The sequence below is a fragment of the Liolophura sinensis genome, chromosome 1, assembly GCF_032854445.1.
Source record: "Liolophura sinensis isolate JHLJ2023 chromosome 1, CUHK_Ljap_v2, whole genome shotgun sequence".
In the NCBI taxonomy this organism is placed as follows: domain Eukaryota; kingdom Metazoa; phylum Mollusca; class Polyplacophora; order Chitonida; family Chitonidae; genus Liolophura; species Liolophura sinensis.
Window position 1 is genome coordinate 13,492,973 of NC_088295.1, and position 26,225 is coordinate 13,519,197.

At 37.3% G+C, this 26,225-nt stretch overlaps 1 protein-coding gene across 3 annotated transcripts; it reads left to right on the forward strand.

The window, feature by feature from the left end:
* The first annotated feature begins 4,077 nt into the window (after positions 1–4,077).
* On the forward strand, positions 4,078–20,257 carry LOC135480907 (PDZ and LIM domain protein 1-like). Of its 3 annotated transcripts, none has more exons than XM_064760839.1 (9): positions 4,078–4,366; positions 8,653–8,804; positions 11,508–11,649; positions 12,984–13,162; positions 13,472–13,806; positions 15,941–16,040; positions 16,555–16,640; positions 16,873–16,969; positions 18,015–20,257. In XM_064760839.1, exons 1-9 carry the CDS (start codon positions 4,241–4,243, stop codon positions 18,016–18,018), a joined length of 1,221 nt encoding a protein of 406 aa, XP_064616909.1. In that variant the 5' UTR covers positions 4,078–4,240; the 3' UTR covers positions 18,019–20,257. The 3 variants fall into 3 exon arrangements, with proteins under 3 accessions (XP_064616909.1, XP_064616925.1, XP_064616918.1); XM_064760855.1 differs by having other exon boundaries at positions 13,472–13,575; XM_064760848.1 differs by lacking the exon at positions 18,015–20,257 and having other exon boundaries at positions 16,873–16,973.
* The last annotated feature ends 5,968 nt before the right edge of the window (positions 20,258–26,225 follow it).

The window sequence follows — 26,225 nt, forward strand, 5'->3', positions numbered from 1 at the left end:
CGTATCGGGTCTACCAACGTTTTGGGATGACTAAAAATTCTTCATGCGCAGTCAAATTTATCACACACCAGAACTGATTTTACAGGGCAGCAGAGGTAGACAGTTTTTTTTATACAACCAAGATTGGACGAGGCACATTGTGGTGTCGCCATTTAATATGTCTGTTCGTCGATCCATATCCCTGTCCAGGCTACATCTGCAGTTGATTTTACAAGTGACATTTTAACTTTTAGTGGGTACATAGATATACAGAGAGGATGTTACCACAGTTTCCATGGTAACTAGAATGCCATTTTCCTACACAACATCTAAGTCAGTGGGGCTGTCCAGGATACAACACCAGTTTTTTTGCTGGTGCAGTTTAAGTTTTTGTGGACACATAAAAAGGACCGATGTGTCGCATGTCACATTTGTCCAGTTCCACAATTGCCATAGCTATCAGATTGCCATTTCACCTATATCTGCTATGTTCGGGCTATAACTTTATTTGCTATTTGTTATCCATGCATGTTCTGTTTTAAATTTTGGTGCATAGATGCATAAATATGTTCCGCCTCAGGGCGTGTCCCATGGTAAGCAGATTGTCAATATGTCCCCTTATCTGGACTTATACTATATAAATATAAATGTCTTATTATGTTTGATTTGCCTTTTTAACACTGTACGGTTATTCAAAAATATTTCACTAAGACGACGGCTGTGAGTTTTTTTTAGTGGAATAAACGATCGCTCTTTGGCAGGTTTCTCACAAACTACGGCCGAGCCCAGCACGGTAACTGGAGTTGGACATGCGATCTGATTGATCGAGTTGCCCGCCGCAGTCGAGGCTTCATGAGAATTAGCCTAGTATGAGAAATGACTGTTCCCTTAGGAATAAATTCAGTGAACAATCAGCGCATCATAATTCTGATTTTCGGATCAGTTCACAACCTTTCAGTTTTCTGTGGAACAAATAACTGATTTCCAGCGACCATTTCCATAGGACTTCTCTTATATTAATACCATAATGGATGACCCAATTAGACCATATCGGCCCAGTTTGTCCTCAGTATGATTTGGGTAGTTCCCTAATTATTATATCAATAATACCGATAGTAAATTACTAAAATACCTGACAATATTATTGATACGTATACAGTAACATTGATACAGAATACCAAATTGACTCATACAACTGCGGTGACTTCGTCACTGCGATAACGTAATCTGGTTAGCAGGTTTTGATGGAATTCATCGTATGTTATATTGATATATTATAAACCAGCAGTTCAATCTAAGGAAACAGTCACAAACAAAAAACATAAGAGCGCAAACGTCCATCACATCTCAGTGGAGAAGTTCACCATGCACTATAAAAAGGGACAATTCTCCACATTCTCCTATACCTCAACGGTGAAGAATAGTTTAAAAAAATTCATGGCTCTAAATCACAGTTAAAACTATAATGAATTATTGCATGGCGCGAGGCCAAGTTGTCAAGAAAATTTTGTTTAAATCGAAACCCGCACATTTCCCTAAATTGCTGACGGACAGAAAAACCGGCGCAGAATGAAACATAAAGACCTTTACCGGGATAATAATGTACACGAATCTTAATTTTCACCGGCCATTTGTTTTACTATTAAAACTGAAAGACTTCGTGTACGACTAGCCATTGGACTATCACAACATCGGCTATCACATCTATTTAAACGGAAATCACCTTGGTACACGCGATCACGTTAGCGGAGTCAAGCTCTTCAAGGGACATAACTCTAATGAGCATTCAGCTAAGCTGACAACAGTTCTGCGGTGCTGTTTGTCTTTCCGGGCCTCCTACAAGCCCGTCGAACAATTTACAAGTATTCAGTATTCACAAATATATAGCTGTCAAACAGTCTACATCTGTACAGCATAAGGGCCAATCAGATGTTGGTTTAAGTCATATGAGAGCACGGTTGTTAAGCCAGGAATGTCACCAAATCCGATGTCTCCATTATTTCTGCATGGTGATAACGGTATAATCAGAAGAGCTAATTATCAGAGAATTTATAACTGTTATTTCAGACACAACTCGCGATAAGCTGGTGGCCAATTATTCATTCTTTGTGATGAGATGTTCTGTATAAAAACAGGCAATTTTGCAGGTTCATGATATGACTGCATATAGTTTATTAAAAACAGTATCTTTGCATATACCTCTGGCATGTCGCGATGATATGGTTGTAGGCCTAAAATATCACCTCCAAAGTGCCGTATAGCCTTATCGTTCATTCTTCCGAGTGAAAGTAATGACTTCATTATGCTTAGAATTTACATGCTAATTAATAACAAGGGTCTGATTCCAGTATACGCCGTGTGAAAAAAAGCTTCGAAATACATTGTTATTATAGTTACGTAAGATTTTACCAAAACCATGCTTACAGTGATTATTTGCTTTCACACTCAGTGTTATCCCTATTTAGCGACCGAGCCATATATACAAAAGTTGTGCACGGGAACGAGTTGCACGTCAGAACAATTAGTATATAAAATTGCTTATTTCCTTCATGGGGCTTGATTATCTATATGAGTACTTAATACTTCCACAGAACTACGTTTAATGATACAACAACAGGAAAACGAAACTATATACAGATAAGGGATGACCATGTATACACAAATCTCTATAAGTTTTGTCTAGATTGATTTGTTTCGATTTAATTATTTATTTATTACATTCATGTTTTGTTAAACCTATACCATAAAAACCTTAACATATACCTTAAAGCTTCCATCTATAGCATATCTGTGCAAAGATATTTAGGAAATTCGCTGGAGATCAGTTGCCTTGCACCAGTATGATATTTGTCAGGCGTATATATAGGAAAGTTCGCCAGTAATATCCCAAAAGTCGGTGTTTTTCTCCGGGCTCTTTTTGCGGTTTCCTCCATAATCACAAACATGGTAGCCATCGTACAAGTGAAAAATTCGTGGGTGTAGGCCTATTATAAGTGTTAAACAATAACAAAATAAAATAATGTACCCACTTTATAAATTTATTCTACATTGATTTCATCCTAAAAAAACTATATACCACATTATCTTTGCCACAACAAAACATACATATATACACAGTGATCCAGAGTAATATAGATACATTCAGCCTTTCTGACTTTTTATGTCAGCTTATATAGGAGAAGTGGTTGTATATATACATTGATTTGTTTAGCGAACTGACACCTTCGTTGGTTAGTTCTTAGCATCGCCAATTCGCGTGCGTTATCAGTGCATGTGTATATATTTATAGGGTTGTGGCTTTGAAGAGGCCTTTAGGTTAACTCTGACCCCAAAACATCCGGTCTACAGATAACCCATCCTATATACATATACGTATACCTAGAAGTAACTGACCATCACCTGACATAAGACCCCATACTCTTGAAAACATCTTTATTTAATCAAGCTAGCCATGTTCAACATGAGTATCAACTTTGCTGGCAGGAATTATGTTGCGTGAAACGGGAATTTAAATGACCAGTTAAATGATAGCTCAGATGCTTTTGATGATTGTATAAGATTTTTATCTGAATAAATAGGGGGTTCCTTCTTCTTTACATAATATTTAACTGTCTAATATTCACATGGAACAGGCTGGACACCACAGAACGGTATATACGTTTAATTAAATAATAGAGTGGAAATACGTTAGGACGACGTGTATAGTTAAGACAGCCGTCTATCCTAATCTCAGGTATCGTATAATCGTGGTTTTCGTTTGCGGATCATATGTTCCCGGTTACAAGGAAGGTTTCATTTTTCTCTCTGAGGACTGCATACCTCAAAATTGTGATGTCTTTGACAAAGGATGATCACAACATTAAATGCTATCAGGGGAGCGGTCAAACAATACGTCGAAATAGGAATGCATGCTTGGAACTGATTTTGCCATAGTTTTGGTTAAAAGAGATATGATCGTCACTTCCTTCCTGCCATGAAATAATCCGTTGTGGGCGAGTCCAGCTTATCTTAGCGCGCACTGACGTCATCATGGCAGTGGAAGGGGACGTATTACAATAACAGAATAGAGTTGTGAGTGGCGAAGCCGGCCAGTCGTTGGGTGGGTAGACAAACAGCGCGTGGAGACCGAGTACGTACGTATATATATTAGCCTAGAGGCACAGACGTTAGAGCTTTTATTCGGGCGTGCGAACACAGGCTGGGGAGCTATTAAGACAGACAATTAGGTGATCAGTGTGTGTTTAAGATACGACTTTTGAAGATGTCGAACCTGGAGATGCGAGCAGCAGAACATCTATCTATCCGGCTTCTCCGGAATCCGGGAGAGTCCTGGGGGTTCCGACTTCAGGGTGGGGTGGATTTCAGTACCCCGCTCTCTATACAAGTGGTGAGTTTCTTATAACCCGCTTAGGCTTCATGTTTTCCAGCTTGTGTGTCAGACACTAATTTACTCTAAGGAGTTAGGTGAAGTATGTATTTTCTGTACTGTACAGGTAACATATTGGCAGAATTGGTGTGTTTACTATAGGCTATCACTATACCAGCTGTCAAGTGACAGTGACACCATTCTGCCAGGCGACCAATAGCGCTTCCATAAACCACAAACAGTATGAGTTGTATGCTTGTATATTTATAGCATGTTCTCCACCTCTTTTGATTACAAACATGTGTACACATTATTGATTATTTAAAATTAATTAAAAACCTGCGTGACGCTGATTATTGAAATAAAGCTGCCCATAAACTTTAGGAATTTAGTAAATTGAGTGCATGAAACCTAAATCATAATTACACTGTCATTTTAACATTACTATCACCCTGTGTTAGTATCATACATGCATTACCATAAACTTGTGTGCATGGCTTATGCTGTATGTTTACATGTGTTTAATTGCCACGTACATGTCATTTTTCGGCTGGGTATAAAATAGTAATTGTTTAACAATTAATGAATGTTCCTATAAACAAACTTGTTCTAACTGAATTGCCTGAGGTTATCAAACACCCAGAGGTCATCTCTTGATGATTTAAATAACTGTGACTTTAGTTGTTTTGAAGCTCGCATTCTTTGATAATGGCTGAAATTTGCTGCTGTTCTCTATAGCTAAGGTAACAGGAAGAAGTTCCTGTCCCAGCCTCTCTGGCTATATGTTATACCTTATCAGTGTGCAGCTGTAAGTTATATATAAGGCTGAAGTCATAAACAGCATCCCACATGCCCTGTCTCTCATTCCCTATAGTGTTTCTACAAACAAAATTATAGTGTAATTTTTAAGGTTACGTCCTACACAAATAAGAAAATTATGCCATTTTTATCGTGGTTAATTGTACTGTTATTTCTGAATCTGTCACACCATCGATAGGTTCAAACAGAACAGTGAGTATATCAGAGAGTTAAGCAGGGTGGAGTTGACGGAAGTCGGGGATTATATTGGCAAGGGGTGTAAAATTCTGGCAAAGGTTAAGATGTACCGGATATGCTAATGAATGATGTAAAGTGGGCATGATGCAGTCCCAACTTCACTTACCTCTACATTTATATTTCAAAAGCTAAATCATCATATTAACACTATAATGTATACTTACTGAGTTTCTAGAATATGGGTTTTATTTAAATTGTTTTTGACTTAAGAAAAATGACATACAGAATGGCATTGCATGATAGTGTGGAGAATGTGACACATACCTTCATTATTAGATTAACTCTGTCTTATCTGTGACAATAAACTGACACGCTTCTACACACTGTACTATTAAACTGAAGGTGTTGTCATCTTTGGTTTGTGTCTTTTGTAGTAAACCAATTCACACCTTTTTTGGGGGGTCACAGTTAATTTACTCATGATAAAACACTGTATTGTTAGCTTGTAACTTAATATGTTGTTGTATTGTGTAGTTTATAGTACCTTGATACAGATCTGTCATGACATGTCTCATTTACACCTGTCAGTTTATAGCCCACAATATACTGCATTAAATCCATCTTTCATTCATACCTATTCCTAGTGTGATTTATTTGTGTACACTTGTGTGTATGTGAAGGTTTACTTATGTGCAGACATAAATAAAAATGCAGTCAAAGCATTCGTCTGATCTCCATAGCCAAACAATTGGAATGTTTACAAGACTGGACTAGTAGCAGTGTGTAAGATCTAGTGCACACACTAGAGCTAGGGCTGTCATTTCCCCTCTGTAGACACCCCAAGCAATTTAAGAGCAAGAGGTGAGGCTTATATAGGTGGTTGAATTTGAAAAACCAAATTTTAAGAATGGAACAAAGGTTTGTGTGTGTAGGGTTTTGTGAGAGGGTGAGGGAGGTCAGATCTGAGTCATAGCCCCTCCCTCCAGCCCCCTATGTATGGTGAGGGTACATAGCTAAGATACCAGGCTCTGTATACCCCAGGCCCAGCTTTCACTCAGCCTACACATAGTAAAGGGCTCTCCCTAAGGTGTCAGATTGCACGTGAAGTAAATACCCTGGTAATCCCATCCCACCTGGTGTGGCTGGAACTGCCAGGTAACGAACATGTTACAGCATGGGTACAGATGTAAAACTAACCCAGAAACACACATTAGATTGGCTGTAAATATCAGGAAGTTCTGATCAGAGCATGCCTGAGCTATTAATCAGCTTCACCCTGGAAGTTTTATTAATATTCAGATGAATGAAACCAGTTTTTATGGCCTTCAGTGAAATATCAATACATTTATATCACCAGGAAAAGTTCATGGATCTGCTCAAGAGTAACTCAAGTAAAACTTGGAATTAGTCTTGTCAGAGATATACTCGTAAAACTGCACTACCTGATCAGAGTGGGAAATTAATGTAACAGCTCTGTTATATTAGTCCCACTCGGAACATGTGTAAAGCATTTAACATATTTTATGATCTTCCATGTGGGCTAATCTTGAACATACACATCTCTACACATACTTAAGGCGTTAAAAATTATAAGCAGAAGAAACCCCCTCTACTATGTATCTGATGATCTTGAATAAATTATTTATACCTGTATAATGTTATAACTTCTCATTACAAGTCATGTGCATGCATTCAGGCCATAGGTATACATACTCTGTCACATTGTACTGTTATACTGCTGTCAGCAGTCCAATCTCTTTCTCTGGGCATCCTGATATTTGATATATTATTAAACTTTAACTCATGTACCTAAGTTTTGAGTTCTTACAAGTAATGTACATGGTCACCCTAATTCTGAATGATGACTAACACAGAACCAGTTGTATACATGTAGATTTAGTACAGCTGACGTTGCAGCCTATCAGAATCTGTCAACACCCCATTATAACAAAGGAGCTAAATGTACATGCATTTCTTCCACTGTCCCATATCACCACTGAAAAATCGTTTGTTACCTGTTTTAGGTGTGCTCTATATGGACCATAGACACCTAAGCTTTTACTTTGTTGCTGTCATTGTTAGACACCACAATTGGCCTTCCTTCTGGTTTGACCCCTGTGCTTGGGTCAGTTAACTGTAATGAAGCCACAGTGCCTTACACTTTATGGGTTCTCACATACCTGCACAGGTAACACACAGGTTAACCATTGCTTATGGCTATGAGTGGTTCTACATGGGTGTGTAAAATGTTATCAATCATGTTCAGGTGACAACATGTCTGTCTTAAATGAGCAGATTATACATCAAGGGCACTACAAGTGCCCTTATTAAAGGATACTATTAAATTATTATTAATACTATAATAATATTAAAGAAACTTCAGCAACACCTTATCTAAGATTTTTTTGCATGTTTTATGTTTGAATATTATGTGTGCATTAACATACATGCTTGATTCTGATACATCAGTCAGTACCTACATAGATAAAATTAAATGTAACGGTTGACGAGTAGTGTGTTGTGAACAGGTACCACTGTTAGTCCCTCGTGTTGTTGCTGGAATTAGGTTTTAGTGTGGACTCTTGATAGAGCAGGGGTTTGTTTGAGCTGTCCGATGCCATTAACCTCACAGAGGGTCGTCCATAACATGGCTGACAGTCATCGCTTACCTGACCAGTCACTAACTCATTAGCATACCTGTGAACAGCTGACCTATTAACCCAAACCTGCCTTAATCGTTTTCAAGGAATGTTGAACTTTTGCAGAATGTAGCCTAAACAATATTGTAGAGCAAAAAAATAGCCAGTAAGAGCAAATGTCAATAAAAAAAGTGTTGCCAGTGAGTATTCCATTTTTTAGCACACAGGCAAGTTTTTTTTAAATCTCAGCATACAGGCTGATAGGTTGAGCAACATTTGTGAAGTTTGCCTTGTTCTTCACAACAGTAATTATATATTAATTCTAATACTGATACGTTTTATGCAATGCAATACTATATATTACTCTGTTGTATGATCAGTACCCTCAATATTTGATGTAACTTAAGGCTTCACTGTTAAAGTATATCATATTTGTGAAATTTTTGTCCATGTTTTCTTCAGTGATATGAACCTGTATAGGCCACTATTTTCTTACATTTTACATAAATGTATAGGTTCAACAAAGTTAAATTTTGATCAAGTCAAGGTGAACATTTTGTTTATAGCTGTTTTGACCTATTGACTGTGTTTTAAGAGTAAACAGTTAGTATAAATGTAAACTGTGATGTTTTGTATGAAAATGTTGCTGACTATGTTGTGTGACTGTTACAGGTCCAGCCAAACAGTGTGGCTGAGAGGTGTGGACTGCAGGCTGGGGATGCTATCCTCAAGATAAACAACATGCCTGCTGACACACTGGCTCATGATGATGCTAAGGCTGAGATCATCCGATCGGGCGATGAAATACATGTATATGTGGCACGGTAAGGAAAGCAGTGTCAGTCAGTTACTTATAATTTGATTATTATCACCTGAAACTTACAATTCAGTGTTGTTGATGACCAGTCATATTTCACTATTTACGTCATTGATGGTTTTGAATGTTTTTCAGAACCATGGTTTTTCTTGCTTCAGCAGTAAACCAACACCATGTAAGCTTTCTAAACTTGTGACATGATTTTTATAAGCTTGACCTCAGATATTTTTGCTTATTGCCAATATGGCATTAAACCCCCAAGCATACATTCATTCCAGTATTGCGGGAAAAATGGCTTTTCATACAGGTATCAGTAGCCGTAACCAAATTCCAGTGGCCAGCTGGAAAATGAAGAACATGCATTCAACAATCTGGACGATTTTCATTGTGTGTGGGACTTTGCAATGTGTTGGACTTTGTGCTAAGTGTGTTAAGTGTGCAGAAATGTTTCTTCGCCAGTGTGATACTGAATAATTGTGTTGCATAAGTGTTAATTTGACATAACTACTGCATTCCATGCTTTGCTAGACCACTTTGTAATTAGAGTGTCCGCCTCAAAGTCGGGAGACATACCAAAGACTGTTAAAATGGTATTTGTTGCTGCTTGGCTTTGCGCTCAGCACTTTTTAGGTTAGAGCAAGGAAACAGGACTGGTTGGCCCGGTGTCGGTATGATGTTACTGGTGGGGCATCATATCAGGTGTCTTCGGCATGAGACTTCAATGGCGCCATCACTTTTGCGGCGTGGATTCACCCTGCCACAAGAAAACACAGTTATGTACACACATCTCATGACTTGCAGTATTATATGACTGAAATATTGCTGAGTATGACATTTAACTTCATGCATTTATTCATTCAATCACTCCGTGCTGTACTAAGCCCTGGCTATGTATGAAGTTTTATTACTTGCTTTATCACTTTGCCACCCTGTAACTTCACTTGTTTGAGGTGAAAATTGACTTTCCAACAATGCCTATGTTTCACTACAAGTGGGTCCAGTGTCAGAGACCAAAATAGTAACGTTTGATTGACATAGGTAGTTCTTCTAGCTCCCAGGGTAAGATACATCCAGGCTGTACAGAGGTACAGCCTGTAAATGCTGCAGGGGGGCCCATATAGATAGATACAGTGTAGGTGGGATGACATTTAGGTACATTTACACTGCCAGATATATTGAGATAGACTCTATGGAAGATAAATGTTTTGTAACAAGTATCTTAATTGGCTGGTTAGTGTTCTCTTAGCTATCTTTAGGAATGTATGAAATAAAGAATTTATAGGAAAACAGCAGATGTGATGTACTGGTGTTTTGAGGTCATATTGACACTATGCTGGGACATAGGTAATACACTACACAGCTGGCTAGTATCAGGTTGGAGGCCCCAGCGGGGTGGGGTCATAAAGGGCTGTGGAGGTTTAGAGGTACATGTGTATGAAGAGTATTTGTATCAAGTAAAACTTGAGAGAAAAGAAATAAAGGACAATGTCTATTCAAGAGAATTGTGAAACACGGTAGCTTTTACAAGTGTAGTACTAAATTGTACAGCAGGAAGGATTTTACCTGTGATATACACCAACAGGTTTTTGTGCCTTTATCACGTAAATGATGCTTCAAAATCCATCAGGTGTCAGTGAAAGGTGGTTTTTAATGTAAGACAAAAACAAATGCTTGGGTTGATGGTTTGGTTCATTAATTATTGTAGAAGATGCTGTCATGGACATTCAAGTGAAGTATTTCTCTTCATGAGTGGGAAAGTCTTGTTGGGAATGTACATTTTACTCCTTCTGTTCATTGGGTTATATATAAATGTTGGTCAAATCACACGTGGAGAGAATCTAATATTACAGTGTTATTTATAATGCCTGTCTCCCAATATAACAATCTAGCATCGTGGTTGCCTGGAAGGATGACTGGCCACATTTGGTTGTTTATCCAACATCTGTCTGCTATTTGAATAGAACTTCAGAAGAAAACCCACATCCACACTTACAGTCTACTGCTGACCAGAATAACTTCATTCCAAAGGCATGCCAATTGAAGATTTGATGCCCACCTGTATAGAGCCTCTATACATAGATACCTGCAGCAACTGCTCCAAGCTCTCCACAGTTATTACATACATATATACAAGTACACGCTGTACATACAGTATTTTTAAATAACATGGGACAAACATCTTATTGGGTTTGGTAAATTTCCCACTGCTGATTATATAGTGACTAAATGCATTAATCTTTTTAATAATTCAGATTTTATAGATAGATATGAATGTTAACATGTACATTGACACGCACATCTTATATCGGTTATGTGTTAATTCGTGTAAAGGTATTAGCTGTACCTTTGATTACATGTAGTAAATAACCAAGTAGTTATATCAACTATAGGACACCTGAACTCAATAAGACAGAGTTAATGATTTAGTTACTTCCCCTTTGTACAAGTGGACGAAAAAAAAAAGCCTTGAAAATGTATGACCAATAATTTTGTAATCATGTGTGTCAAGTGACACTGATATTTACATAAATGGTTGGCACATGTTTGCAAATACTGGAAGAATTATTTAAGAGCTTTAAATAAACCTGAAGAAAGTGGAAGAAAATGTATGGATTATGTATCTGCATGTATGAATTACTCTATGTGTGATGATAGTGTGTGAATGAATTTTGAGTTTAAATGTACATATTTTTCATATACTTTGATGCAGAGGTGCAGTTAAAATCTGGAAACCTCAGGTCACCCCTCTGTCAGAACTCCGCCCCACAGAGCTCCGTAAGGTTACCACGGCAACAGGGGAAGAAATCATGCCCATGCAGAAGACATCTCTAGTCATCAACAAACCCCAAGATGTAAGAAATTAATATGCATTGTACACCATCTGAGCAGTATTCAAATCATCGGCCTTTATTTTTATGAATGTTCAGGCTGATACAAAATGTTGAATTATGAAGTGATTCTCCACATGCTTTTGTGAAGTGTGCTAATTTATCCATTTGCTGTCATATAAACTGAAAATGTTTTATGATGATTGGAACAGCTGGGTATGGTGTATAATGTTCTAATGACCTACATACAGGAGCTGGTTGAACTCAGTGCATGACCTCTTGTAACAGATGAACTTTGACAGGGAAAAATAATAGAGTGTCATTATTACATTATCTGGATGAACTAAGTGTGAAGAGACATCCTGCACTGAAGTATTTCACATTGCCCGCATGGTGAACTTTGCTGGGTGCAGGTACTCTAGGCTGCCATAGGATAGGCCTCAATGCTTTTACTTAAACACTTGCAAGTAGAGAATTTGGAGTTGGAACGTACTGTTTTATTAGAGAAGAAAAAAGAGGTAAACAATGCCCTTGTACAATGCAAACTGTCAGATATGTTAAGCAACTTTTTTTTATTAAATCTGGGACAGATAACTTTTGGCCGAGTCACATTTACAATAACATGTGTCCTGAAAAAAGTTTCACAAAAAGTTATTTAGAGTAGATGAACGATTGAGAAATTGAGGAGCTGAGCATTTGTTAACTTAAGAAGTCCTTAAATGAAAGGGATGTCATTTGTACCTTCAGAACATGGGGGGATAGGTGATCAGTAAATTAACGTCATCAGAAGTTTCAAAGGAGGACTTTACTTTTAGGGACGAAAGAGTTCTATTCATAAGTAACATATATTAAGATATCCCAGATATAGCAATTGACATAACACACTGATGAAACACAGGTGTGTAATTAACACATTATAGAATAGTAAAATTAGTTTCATGACAAGTTGAACATGATATACCTATTTAGCACACATACTCATATTTTTCATCATGGCCTTGTCTGTTTTTTTCTAATGTCTTTGTAATCTTTTTTCTTTGGTTGAGCTACAGATTCATAATGAAATGTTATATGCAGCATGTTAAACAAAACACTATTGTAGGTTATATTGTGGAAAATTTGTGACATTTTTTCATTGCAATCTATCTTCCTCACTGTAAATTAATTTACCCATAGGCCTGACACTGTCTTTGCATTTTGCTCACAAAACTGATGGATCTTTTTATTTGACAAAACAAAAACAAAATACCCCGTGCGTCATTGCATGAAAACAATAAAGCATGCATTATGTGTGTAACCCTGCGAGAAATGAAGAGGGGCTTATAGTGTTTACATGTTTGTCTTGTCTCTGTGTTCAGGAACCTCTGAATATTGGCAGCAGTCACAACCGCTCAGCCCAGCCATTTGGTATGAGCAAGCAAGCTAACCCCACCCTCACCCACTCCCAGTACAACAGTCCCATGGGTTTGTATACAGCGGAGAATATCGCTCAGACGTACTCAAATACCGCCCGAGGGGTGGCTGATCAGATGCAAGGGTGAGTCTTCACCTGATTCGTATACAGATTTCTGCTAATATTCAGTTGGCTTGGTAGTAATTTGTAAACATGCATTTTCACCAGTATAATCAATGCACCACAGGCTTTGTATGATGAGAGGACTTCCACCTGTTGGTTTGAGAAGTTAAAATTTTTGGAATACGTTTTGGATGCTAAAGAGTAGAAATTTTAAGTTAGACTCTTAGAAAGGTTTTTTGTTTGAGACATGACAATCATTGGTGTCATCTTGGACTTTTTTATTTTATTTTACATTTTTTTGTCTCTTATATTTTTTTGTTCCCATTATAGGTTGGACTTGGATGATAAGAATGTTGGCACAAAAATGTCTGGCACATATCAGGTGTTAGGGGAAGGAGGGACGGAAGTGGGTTCAAGCTATGGGCAACAACCAGGTGACAACGACCAACAACAAACCCCCTCACCATCTTCCCAGAATGCATCACCTCCTCCCCAGAATGTTTCACGTCCTTCCCAGAATGAATTGGAACCACCTTCCACGGAATCGCTGTACCCTGTGACTGACATTAGCCCTAACTCTGGTGTTAACAGATTGGGGTTTTCTACTAACTCGCATGCACAGTCTCGATCATTTAGAAAGATACAGGATGAGTTGTCTGAAGAAAGTACGTTATATTTTTATGCTTTATTATATATACGGTAGTCCAATATTTGTAATCTATTCTTGACTAATACTAACCAATGCATATACTTGATATTCAGGATAATATTCAGATTGAGTCTATTTGTTATGAGAAAAATTTCATAGTGTGTTCTTATAGATGATAATTTCTGTGTTTTTCATGCCAGTATTTTCAGCAGGGTGGGTTAGGTGGATGGATGGTTTTCTTCATTGGGTGTCTATGAGTTTAGTTTAATTTGTTATATTGTAATTGAGGAAGAATTTGTAAAAACATTTTAGAAAAAGAAAGAATTATTTTCTTGGAGACAAGAGCACAGGTAAGTATGGTTGGCATATGTATATATACTTGAATGTGTACAAAAGCAACAGTCTGTAAAGTGTTCATAACCCCTGAGCATGAGGTGTGTTGTGTATGAGTAGACACATGGAACATATGAGATCTTTCTCAGACGTGTACTTTGAATATCTGCTGGCAAAACATTTTGTGGTTTAAATCGTCATATTGTTGACATAACAATGAGACTGCCTTTTGGCAAGTCTTCTTGATTTTTTTTTTTTTTTTATAACATTTTATACCAACCCTGTTTGTCTGGAGAATATAAGATTAAGAGTACATAGTGTGGGTTCTTTGCTCTCGGCCTTTGTGTTTGCTCAGTTGTTCATATGGAGTTTATGGTCAGACTTCAATCTTCTTGGTTTGAGGTGTCGCTCTTGGACCACCGTATTTAGTGTAGACTGTCATGCCTTCTCATTTGTGACTACATATGTTTGCCATACACACTGATGTTTGTATACGGTAGTGTGTTATACACATCATGTTGCATCAGTATGTGTTGTCACTTTTTCCTGGTGGTTTAATTCTAAATGAGTTAGATCTTCCGGAAGTACATGTATGTCATTCTGCTCTATTTGACAGTGTCTACGTCTTTATCTAAGGACTCTTTTGACTCTATTGAAAACACAAAACTATGCATAATTAGCAGGACAATATGTATGTGTAGAGATCTTTGATTGGACTACATAGTAGTTTGGACTTTTGAAGTTTTGAAGAATTTCATTCTTGGAAAGTAGTGGCTGTAGCTCGTCCAACCCCCTGATCTGGCTATATATCTTGTGTAATGAATGTTTTTATGGGAATTGATCTTACCGGTAATCTATATTTTATAGAAATGGTTCTCACGAATAGTGACTAATTGAAAGCGTCCTTGTTTAATAAGCTAATTTGTGATATGTGAATGTCTTATTGGTTTTATTGGCAGGTTTGAACATTTCTAAATTTCTGGGGCTCAAATATGTGTATTTCTGGTCCAAGAAAGAGATGTGGGTATACATATTCCACTGTGTTTCAAATGCTTGTCTGGCAAGGTTTGGTCATTAAATTAAGTTGTGTGTCTAGCTGCACATTTGTATGTGGGGGGTTTTGACTTGAATGGCATTTCTTTCAAGATTGTTGTAATTCGTCAGGGCATGGATATACGCAGAAATGCAATTATGCATGATAGACAATTTAATAATATGCACAAGTAGTCTGTATGTATTTAGGTGTAGCATGCAGATGTGTGTCTGCATGTTGTGTTGTAAAAACAACAGTATAAGCCCCAGAGTTATCAACTGATGATTTTTGTAACTTACATGTGGTATTTGTCTACTATTCATATAGCATGTTCATGTTACAGACAACCCATCCAACTTATTTTTAATAACATTGCCATAGATAAAGCTCTACATGTATAGTAGATGTAGTAGGCCTCATCACTGGTTTAGCCTGTTTTATAACAGTCTACAGTCTACAATCTACAGTCTAGTGACTTGGATACTGTGACCTTTCAGTAGGTTACGTGACCTGCTAATATTTGCACACCATTTTCATGTGTAGAATAACATATATTTCAACCTGGAATACTTAATATACGTCTTTGTGGTATAATGGATTTCAACAAACCTGCTGGTCGATCTGGTTTGTGAATATTACAAAGTATTAAAAATTAAAACAAAAATTTGTAAGTATGGTATTTAACACATATAACATAAATATAATAATAAAACTTGAACATGTCATGTTTTCACTGCATGTAAAATGGCTTGTGCCTGATGTCCATGTTTTGGTTCCTGACCAGGTGGCTTCCGCTCTGTGAAAGCGCCCCAATATGACCCGTCCGTTAAGAAGCAGGAGAAGCAACAGTTGATGAGGTGTGGTGGTTGTGATATGCTGGTGACGTAAGTATGTACATTGTCAAGCATTCATCTTCAAGCACAAGCATTTTACACTGGTTGTGTGAGAGAATACATCAATTGCAACTTCTTCAAAATGACAAGCAAGATTTTGAATCTTTTGACAGGCATCCATTGACAGTTTTTCTTTTAATTCTTCAAGAAAACCAAACTTCTCATGAGCTGGCAGTGACTTCAGCTATAGAAACCGTGTCATATTAAACCCCAGACTAAAATTGTACTCATTGTAGAATGTTATACTGCCATCTGTTTTGTCTGACATCTGTCTGTACATACAGGTTTCACTGTTTATAGTGTTATAAATCAGGAGGCACCTAATTCTTGTACTCATGACTGTTCACAGTGGTGTTTGTGCCAGAGTAACCATTGGAGTCACTTATGTTAACAGTAATAATATAAGGCTCTGGAGTCACTTGTCTTATCGTTCATTGGTCACAGTAGTGTTTGTGGGATGAGCCTGAGAAGTCATTTGTGATAATATAGTGGTCATTTTTCACAGTGGTGTTTGTGTCCGAGCCTCTGGTGTCCCTTACCATGTCCAGTGCTTTAAATGCACGTCATGCGGAATGAACCTGAAACAGAAAGGTAAGTTTTGCCCTTCATTGCTTCAATTCATTGCAAAAAATTCATGTTAATTTTGTTTGTTTATTCCAAAAATCAGACTTAATCAATGTTCTGTCAAAGCAACACTGGCTGCATTGGTGAGGAAATGTAGAAATTTAAGGTTTTTCTTTTCAAGAAAACAGTGCATTTTCTCCTTTTTTTTTTGCAGATTATGTCCAGTTGTATTTTAACTTCAGTGAAAATTCTGTTGTAGGATTTTTTGTTGTGGAAGGCAAGCTGTATTGTGAAACTCATGCCAAACGTGTGGCACAACCTCCGTCGGAAAACCTTGTGGCTACTGCTGTCTACAGGTAACACTGACCTTACACAGGATCAGGTCAGCTGTAAGATGTGGCTTACTGTTGGCTATTAGGTGCCTTGTGTCTATTTATGCAATAACCTAAAATTTCGCCAGTGACTATGTAGCACATTTTTTTCTATTGACCTGATGTGCTTCTAGGTTTGTTTACAAACTAGTATGATATCCAGCTGGAATAATGTAATTTTCAACACCAAAAGACATATTTTATGGTGTTTATTTGCCTGCAAAAGTGTATTTTAGTGGGTGAAATTTTAAGATAATTTAAAGTCTGAAAATGGTACTGTTTAATATTGAATCTGAGGGCAGTATTATGGGTTAATATCCAGAATGCTCCAGAATTTGTTACTTGGAATGAGTGTAGCAGGTACTTAGACTGGATTACATTGTCTGTGTTATTATTATATATATATTTCAACAGTGTGTAAGATTCAGGTGTTCTTCCTTTAAAAAAGTGTTGGTGCCATTTTGTCACCTTATGTATGGTTACCATGTTTGTTGCTGATGAAGAGGAGTCTGCCATGGTGCGAAATGTTCGTGTGAGTTCAGGGTGGTTGTGAAGGGCATTAGCCCTAGATGGTAGGACTATTGTTAGTCCTTTGTAGTTCAAGTTTAACTGTGGTGACGTGTATAGATGTCACGTTGTGTGGGATAATAGTCTAGCTTTTGACCACCATACAAGGGAATGTAGCTATAGTTACGGTGTGCCACTCCCTCTGTAACTGGAATGTGAATAGCATGTATGAGCACTACCAGACAAGGATGTGGACAGTCAAGTAAATTAAGAGGAGAAATTGCTAAGAGATTTTACTCAGAACATTGAAAAGGTTATTGTTATTTTTCTCCATTTGACGATGCTAGCCATTTCTAGGCCCATACTTGCAGGTGAAATAAAAAAATGCCCTATTTTTTATAAATGTAATGTCTCAGTGACAGAAAAGGATATGCCTATGTATGTGTATCTTCTGTATTTTACCTATAGTTAAGCATTATTTTTGACTGCTGTTGGCTTCAGCATTTAAATTTATTTCTTACAGGTAAATGTCTGCAGCAAACCCCAGAAATCTGAGACACATGTTTGACAGTGTATCAGATGACAGATAATTCCATCCTCATGCTGGGATCTTTGATCAGATTGTTCAAGATAGATGCCAAAGAATGACTGTATAACCACAACAACTGTGAGACATAAAAGTTTCATATATGGACTCTGCAGTTGATTCAGAATTTGAGTATTCAATTCAAACTTTCTGTGCATTAATTTATGTTCTCTTCAGATTCTTGACTTTCAGTACTGACTTAATTGTGGCATAATAACACTTTTGAAATGAGTCTCTTATTTTTTCAGGATGCATTTTTGCAACAGTTTGTCTCAGTGTTGTATCTGATATTCTGGATGCATATTTTTCTGAGTTTACTCCATGTTTTGTTGTTTCCTGTGTTAACTTGCCTCAAACTTTGACGACAAAATTTGGATTTGGTGACATTTCTTTTCTTCATTTTTTTTTAAAACAAGCCGTTTATATATTTGTTTCCAGTTCACACTTTTCAAACCTTTTTCACATACATGTCATAAATTAATTATGTCTTTTTTCTATGTTCTAGTGAATATGGTAGAATGATAGGTGCTCTGGCATAATTCTTTTTTTGGTAAAGGTATACATTTTGTTATCAGTGTTTTTTAAATTGTTTTTGTAAGGTTGAAATTCTCTGTCACTCAATGCTACATGGACCTAAATGGACAAGTAGAAATGTTTTTGTTTTTAGTGAGGTTGTATTTTTGTACAGTGTGACTTAAGTTGAAATTTTGCCGTATATGTGCAATTGACATTGACTAGATTTATTTTCTGATGTCTGTATTTAATGTCTGCCATGTGGACAAACACAGTTATTCGTATAATAGTTGAAAACCACATGATTACTCATATTTCTTATGTTGTAAAAGTTAATCTCACAAGTTATTCTGTGTTTTTTAAAGATGTACTAATTTCTGTGCAGTGTTTCCTTTTACAAGATGATTGACAGATAGGTTTAGAAGTAGGGAGTTGGATGACGAGAACAGAAAAGGAGCCATTCCTTTCAAAAAGTATTGTGGTGAATTAGGTTTTTATTTTGATTGTAGCTATTTTATTCATGACTCATGATGTGAATACCGTGGAAATCACATGGTTTCACACAGGGCTCTAAATTTAGTATAGACATGGGAATTAGTATAATTCACATGGGAATAAACTACATATTCTTCCAACTTTTACTGTTGGAACTGAGTAAAACAGATTTCTAATTTCTGAAGCAACCATCTGAATATACTAGTTACAAGTCACACTTCCGGAGTTTTGCAGATAAAACGCTGTTAAATGCGTCATACTCACTTCTAGTTCAGTGATGTTAAGGGTGTGGCCTACAGATATATTACCGTGCACTAAAACTTATGTCTCCTGAGTTTGAAGAAGATCTGAGCGAAAGCTGGGGTGAAGAAGAACCATGCTGCTGTAGTTTGCTTACACGGTGCAAGATTTGTGGTGCAATCATATGGTAAGGAGGACAGAATTGTGTATGCCCATCATCAATTTGCTATCAACATCTGTGCTATAATGGAAGAAATCAGTGCGAAATCAGTTTTGTGTGAGACAAATGGTGCAAGTATGATATTTGTTGTTTTTTAACAAATTCTACACATGCTGTTGTTCACATAAAATAGCTAGATATTATTGCTGTAGCATCTCTTACTGGTTGTACGAAGAGGGTCGTTAGTGTTGTTTGTGGTGTGCAGTTGATCTGTTACATTATTGGTATTAATAAGAACATCATATTCTGTGGAACACAGTATGGTTAGTGATAGAATTCTTGTTTCATTGTTGGTAAGATTTAGAAACATCTGTTTCGACTAGGGAGGGTCCTTGTGATAGGTGCATATTATAAGATGTGTTCAGAGTTAATACTGTAATCCATTTTACACATTCATTAAAAACACAGTTTTATTGTCAGTGATTCCAGAATATATACATTCACAATACTGGTAGAATGTATGCGTGCAAAAAAGTGATGCAAAAAAAGTGATAATTAAAGAAAGCAGAAATACCCTTTCCAAGGCATAGTTGAAGAAGTGTGGCATATTCCAGCATAATGGCTTTTAAAATTGGAAAAATGCTTATAGTGGTGTTGTCATGGAAAATATTTCAACAAGCTTTGTTATAAATTTATTTGTACCTTTTCCAAATTGTTTTTGTCACCCTTTATATTGTGTTATTTTATTTCTAATTATAAAAATTGTCATACTGCATTTGGTCTATGTTTTTTTTTTCATTTTAACTTTATTGTATGTGCATTATTTATACACATTGTTTCACATCCCAGAGAAAGAAAGCAAACCTTGCTTGTTCTTTTTTGTGCTCTTAAGACAGAATTATTTTGCATGTACATGTATAAAAGTTTCATTTGTTTTTGACAGTTTCTGTCATTTATGTTATGGTCTTCTGCATGGTTAGCTGTATAGCTATTTTATATTGATAGACTTTGTTGTAGAAGTTTTATTATAGTTCAATTAATTTAACAATGCAAATCTATCATGAAACAGACTAAATCGTTTACTGTCCTTGAATAGCAGCTGTTCAAAGACCGCCTGCATAAAGCTAAGCCACCTAGAGTGTTGCTTTGTTTTTATGGCCTATATTTAAGGCATACTTTTTTTATAGCCATGGCTATAGTTGTAAATGATGCAAGACAAATTAAAAGAAGAGGAGTGAAGATGAAAAGCCAATTTCAAATTCATTCTTTATCTGGTTTCCTTTAACTGTTTGCGTTCATCAAACGTGCTTACATGTTATGTTATGAGCCTTGATTGTGTTGCTGTCGAGTCTGTACAGATCTAAATGTGCATGCATGCTAAACTTCAGGGCTTGTACATATTTGCTGTTATTATAGGTTCAGATTTGGTCTTTGAGCACTGGAGGGCAGATGTTTAATTCTTCACTAAAATGTAAAGCCATAATTAATTTGTTGGCCAGTATATATAAAAGGATGTTGTTATCCGCAAGGTTGCTATGGTTAAACAAGACTATAGAATGAGAAGCCATCAGTGTAATCTTCTATTCTGACGTTGATAAATATATCATCGGTTAGTTGGAAATAACCCAGGTATGCCAGCCATCAAACAAACTGGCGGTTATTTCGACCTTGACATACCTCCGATCAACCCAAAGATTTTGCAATTACATTAGCGGAAATTCCAACATTAGTATACAACCTGTCAACCAAAAGCATTGTTCTTCTAATTCAAATATTTGCATACAACCTTGCCCCCCCCCCAAAAAAAAAAAATAGGTAGACCACCGGCCAGCTGAAGGAAGTTTTTATTTCTAACATTGGCATACTATATGGCAGCCAAAAAAGTCAGTGTGTGTGACAGTGCCATTCCGCCTGCCAACAAAAACCCTGATTCCACTCTCGCTGTTCGTTGGTCCTTGGTGAGAATAATTAAGCAGTTGACGACGCTTGTGAATTGACCGAATGTGCTGTCTAATGTGCTGTCTAATGTGCTGTCCAAGGTGCTATCTAATGTGCTGTCCATTGTGCTATCTAATGTGCTGTCCAATTTGCTGTCTAATTTGTTGTCCAATGTGCTGTCTCATATGCTGCCTAATGTGCTGTCCAATGTGCTGTCCAGTGTGCTGTCTGATGTGCTGTCAAATGTGCTGTCTCATGTGCTGTCTAATGTGCTGTCTGATGTGCTGTCTGATCTGCTGTCCAATGTGCTGTCTAATGTGCTGTCCAGTGTGCTGTCTAGTGTGCTCTCTAATGTGCTGTCTGATCTGCTGTCCAATGTGCTGTCTACTGTGCTGTCCAGTGTGCTGTCTAGTGTGCTGTCTAATGTCGCTGGTGGGAAACTTTTGTCAGTAACATGCTAAGGATATATGGTTTACCCCGGGCACTTCGGTTTTCTGCACCCATAAAACTTAGCGCTGTGTATAAGCGAACAATTCCTGACTATGGCATTAACCAACATTCAGATATATAAAACCATGACTATTCTGACAATGGCAGACCAGCGGTCAGCTCTGAAAGTCAGTAGTCATATAAGACGGACATGGGGACACCATTACGCATTGTGTCATACTGACGGATAACTCGGCATTGAGATGCGAGTCAGCCTAAAATGTATCCCGTATATAGTCCACACAGAAAACATTTGTTCCCAAATAAAAGGATGGTTAAAGTGGAGAAACATGTCTCAATAATGTCAATCAATATATCAAGTATATGCGATATTCCATTTGTGAATTTCCGATATCAAAGTCGAGTATGCGATGTTCTGTGTGCGAGTTTTCAATGATGTGTGACGTCAAGTATATGCGAGTTTCCACTGATGTCAACGTCGAGTATATGCAATGTTTCATGTGCCAGTGTCCAGTGATGTCAGAGGTCAAGTATATCCGATATTCCATGTACAAGTTCCCAATGATGTTAGATTTCGAGTATGCGATATTTCAGCGTGCGAGTTCCCAATGATGTTAGATTTCGAGTATGCGATATTTCAGTGTGCGAGTTTCCAATGATGTCAGATGTCGGGTATATCTGATATTCCATGTGCGAGTTTCCAGTGATGTTAGACGTGGAGTGTGCGATATGCCATGTGTAAGTTTCCAGTGATGTCAGACGTGGAGTGTGCAATATTCCGTGTGCAAGTTTCCAGTGATGTCAGACGTGGGGTATGCAATATTCCGTGTGCAAGTTCCGGTGATATCAGACGTGGAGTATGCAATATTCCACGTGCAAGTTTCCAGTGAAGTCAAACGTCGAGTACGTGATACCCCATGTGCGAGTTTCCAGTGATATAAGAGGTGGAATATACGAGATCCCATGTTCGAGTTTCCAATGATGTCAGATGTCGAGTATGTACGATATTCCATGTGCGAGTTTTCAGTAATGTTAGTCTGCCGCCGTTCAGACTGCGGCCTTCACTCTTATGTGTGTTGGGTATATCAGGCGATCAAGGAGAGTGTGTTTCCCTGAGCATTGTCCAATATCCTATCACAAGCTATCATATCTGTAACAAATCTAATTCATTCACTGCGACCTTGGGGAATGCCTTCAGGTTCACTGATGGCATTATATTTTGTGGCATGTTTGTAGGCCTATACATGATATCTTTTATGAACTTTTCATCACACCTTTATTACGTGCACTTAATCATGCGGAGAAAACTTTCTGTTTTTCATTGAAATGTGCATGCGTCGCTCCTTACGTTCGATTTACATCAGTTACCACTAGCAGTACGTACAACATGATTCTAACCAAAACCTGATTCAATTTTATCAGTTATCAAAACTGTCTATATTGGCGGCAGTGATGTAAAGCGAGCTCAGAGAGCGGCACATACGCTGTTAGCAGTATGTCACATAATGCAAAAGTACCACGTCATGCAAAAGAATCCCCTCGTTCTTTAGTGACCTTTATGCCCGTGTCTCCTAATTATTTATTAGTTTATAATAAGCGCCGCAGCATGTTACTTGAACGTATATATCAGCACCTTTGGATACGTTAATGTATGGTGGGGAGTAGTCGCGTAAATTTGAGAGAGTCTGTCATATTCTATCCATACGGTTTAATATAAATCCCAGCGAATGTCCTGAGATCCCCGCCCAAGATCGCATAAATCTACTACACACACTTGTTTCAACTCCTGCACGGATTACATCTGTATAGGCTTCACACACAAAGGCTTCTTATGTTGTCTGTTATCGATATAGCATCTGGTGGGAAACCACACCTTTTGACCAGTCCTTCGATGCGGAACGACATCACTTGCTGGGTGCATACGAGCCATGTAGTGATGGGAGGATCAACGAGATTAACACTATACCGGGAATTTCCCGGAAATATTTCTTGTGACCAGGAATGTAACTTGTGGTTAAAGGTGGCGACAAAAGGCCACATATGGGGGGTCATGTAAGCATATAGCATCATGACACATAGGAAAAACAGTGGCGAGCAGCTCCAGCCACAGCTATATGTGATCGTCACTCATCTGCACTAATCATATCAACATCACTTTTCCCTTACAACAGTCTGATGGGTGTTGAGGTAAAACATCAAACATCGTGCCACAGTGTATGTATTGTACCCTAATATGGTATTAACTATAATATCAGGCTTGAATGGCAAAACGAAATATATAAATCTTTATATTGTAAATAATTTAATCATACGCATGCAGTTTTGTTTTACAATTCGATGGCGGACTCTGCATAGGCTTATATGTATGCATGCGGGTGGTTGTGGATTTCCGCCGGGTTCTACACAATTCTTGAGTACGGCGTAAAACACCGATCAAATAAATAAATATATATGATTCACCAACTTAATAAAGTAAACCATTGCATGTAATGTTCAGAAGGTGTTGCTATCCTGGCATATTTATAAATAGACACAACACAAAAACGCCAATACAATGGGAAAAGTAATGTTGAAAAAATGTATTGGAGTTTTTAATTTTACAAACTATAAATTTCCCATTCGTATATATAGGTTTATGTAAACTGCACCTATACAGAATGGCCTACATTACATGTATGTAAGATGCGCTAATCAAACCACAAGACGCTCAAGGTTTAGGTTAAATAAAGTTGAATCAAAGTTGTCCTCTCGAGGAAACCGAAACCGTCAAGCGTAAACCATCGACCTTTGGCTAGTAGTTGTATGCTTGCTGACGAATCTGCTAACGTGTTATATGACTCCCACATTAGTGGAAGACAAGTTTAGGTGGACTGCATGCTTTTATCAACAGACAGGCCTTATGTGAACACTGGCAGTGGGGGAAATCGGTAAATTCCCTGTATATAAGGTCGGTATTAAACCCACATCTCGTGTGCCTTGATTTAAACACGAGTTCCTTAACCACTTGCATAGCAGGAACCCACATCTTAGCTTGTTTGACCCCTATCACGATTAGATCTGGAGTGCAACTGCTGAATAGCCTTATCACCTATATGCTGTGCATGGCTCCTTTTCAACTATAGCAGCTTACCAAGATCCAGTGTCAGACTCTAACTGAGAGGAAGCATGCGTATGAAAATCAGATAATTAACGAGAATTAATTAATTAATAAAACATGGTATGCTCCGTCCGCAGTAAACCGTTGTAACCTTAACCATGCATTCAGTCGGTCAGGGTTTGAATGTCTAAATAATTCACGAGTTTTAGAAGCTTGTTTTCTCATCACGAGACACTTTATTTTTTCAAGTCTTCTACAGTTTTGCGCTTGAGAAGCGAAAATGCAATCTTTAATCTCGAATACATACGTGGACATCATTATTGTGGTTGTGATGATATGAATGATATCGGCAATTTATTAATTGTTTGAGACTCATACGAGACTTGAGACTTAATGAGCATCTACGCTTGAGAAAGTTCTGGGCAAGCTGGTCATAGTATAAAAATGTTTTTTGTGGAAATGCTCACGAGTTCGTCTTCATATTCATTCTATATGAATGATGTTGGTGTATAATAATCATCAAGTTATTAAACCCTGTTAAACTAAAAGGCAAGTTAGGTTGAAAAAAGGAACCAAGCAACAATCATCTTATACCAAAGAAATTTAAGTATCAAGCCATACAATTGTTTGCACTATTTCTGCACAATGAATAAGGGGAGGTAAGTGTTAGCGGAATACACAATTCATTTAATCGCTTTGCTGTATGTGTATTTGAGAACTACATAAATCCATTCACCACCGACGCTATTACACTCTATATATGGCTACATTTTAATCTTTATAAACCCCTCACACCTACATATTCAGCTGCTTGAAGAATGTAATGTGACTGTTTAGGACATGGATAAGAATGAGTGGATAAACGATTATGGTTTAACACCACTTGGGCAGTCTTGCAACTGTATGGTGGTGATAATACGTTTAAACAAGAGGTCAGTTTAAAAAAGCACGAGGAAATACACCACAGAGTCCGACAACAGTGACATACATTTATAAACAACATATATATATATATATATATATATATATATATATATATATATATATATATATATATATATATATATATTCATATATACCTGTATAAATATGTATATTATACCATGCATTCTACTAGCACTTCAGTTATCATTCATATATATATATATATATATATATATATATATATATATATATATATATATATTGTTATGTGTTAAATAAGAATAATTTGTATGCTTTAAGCAAGTACCTGAATCTTAGATGCGTCATTAGA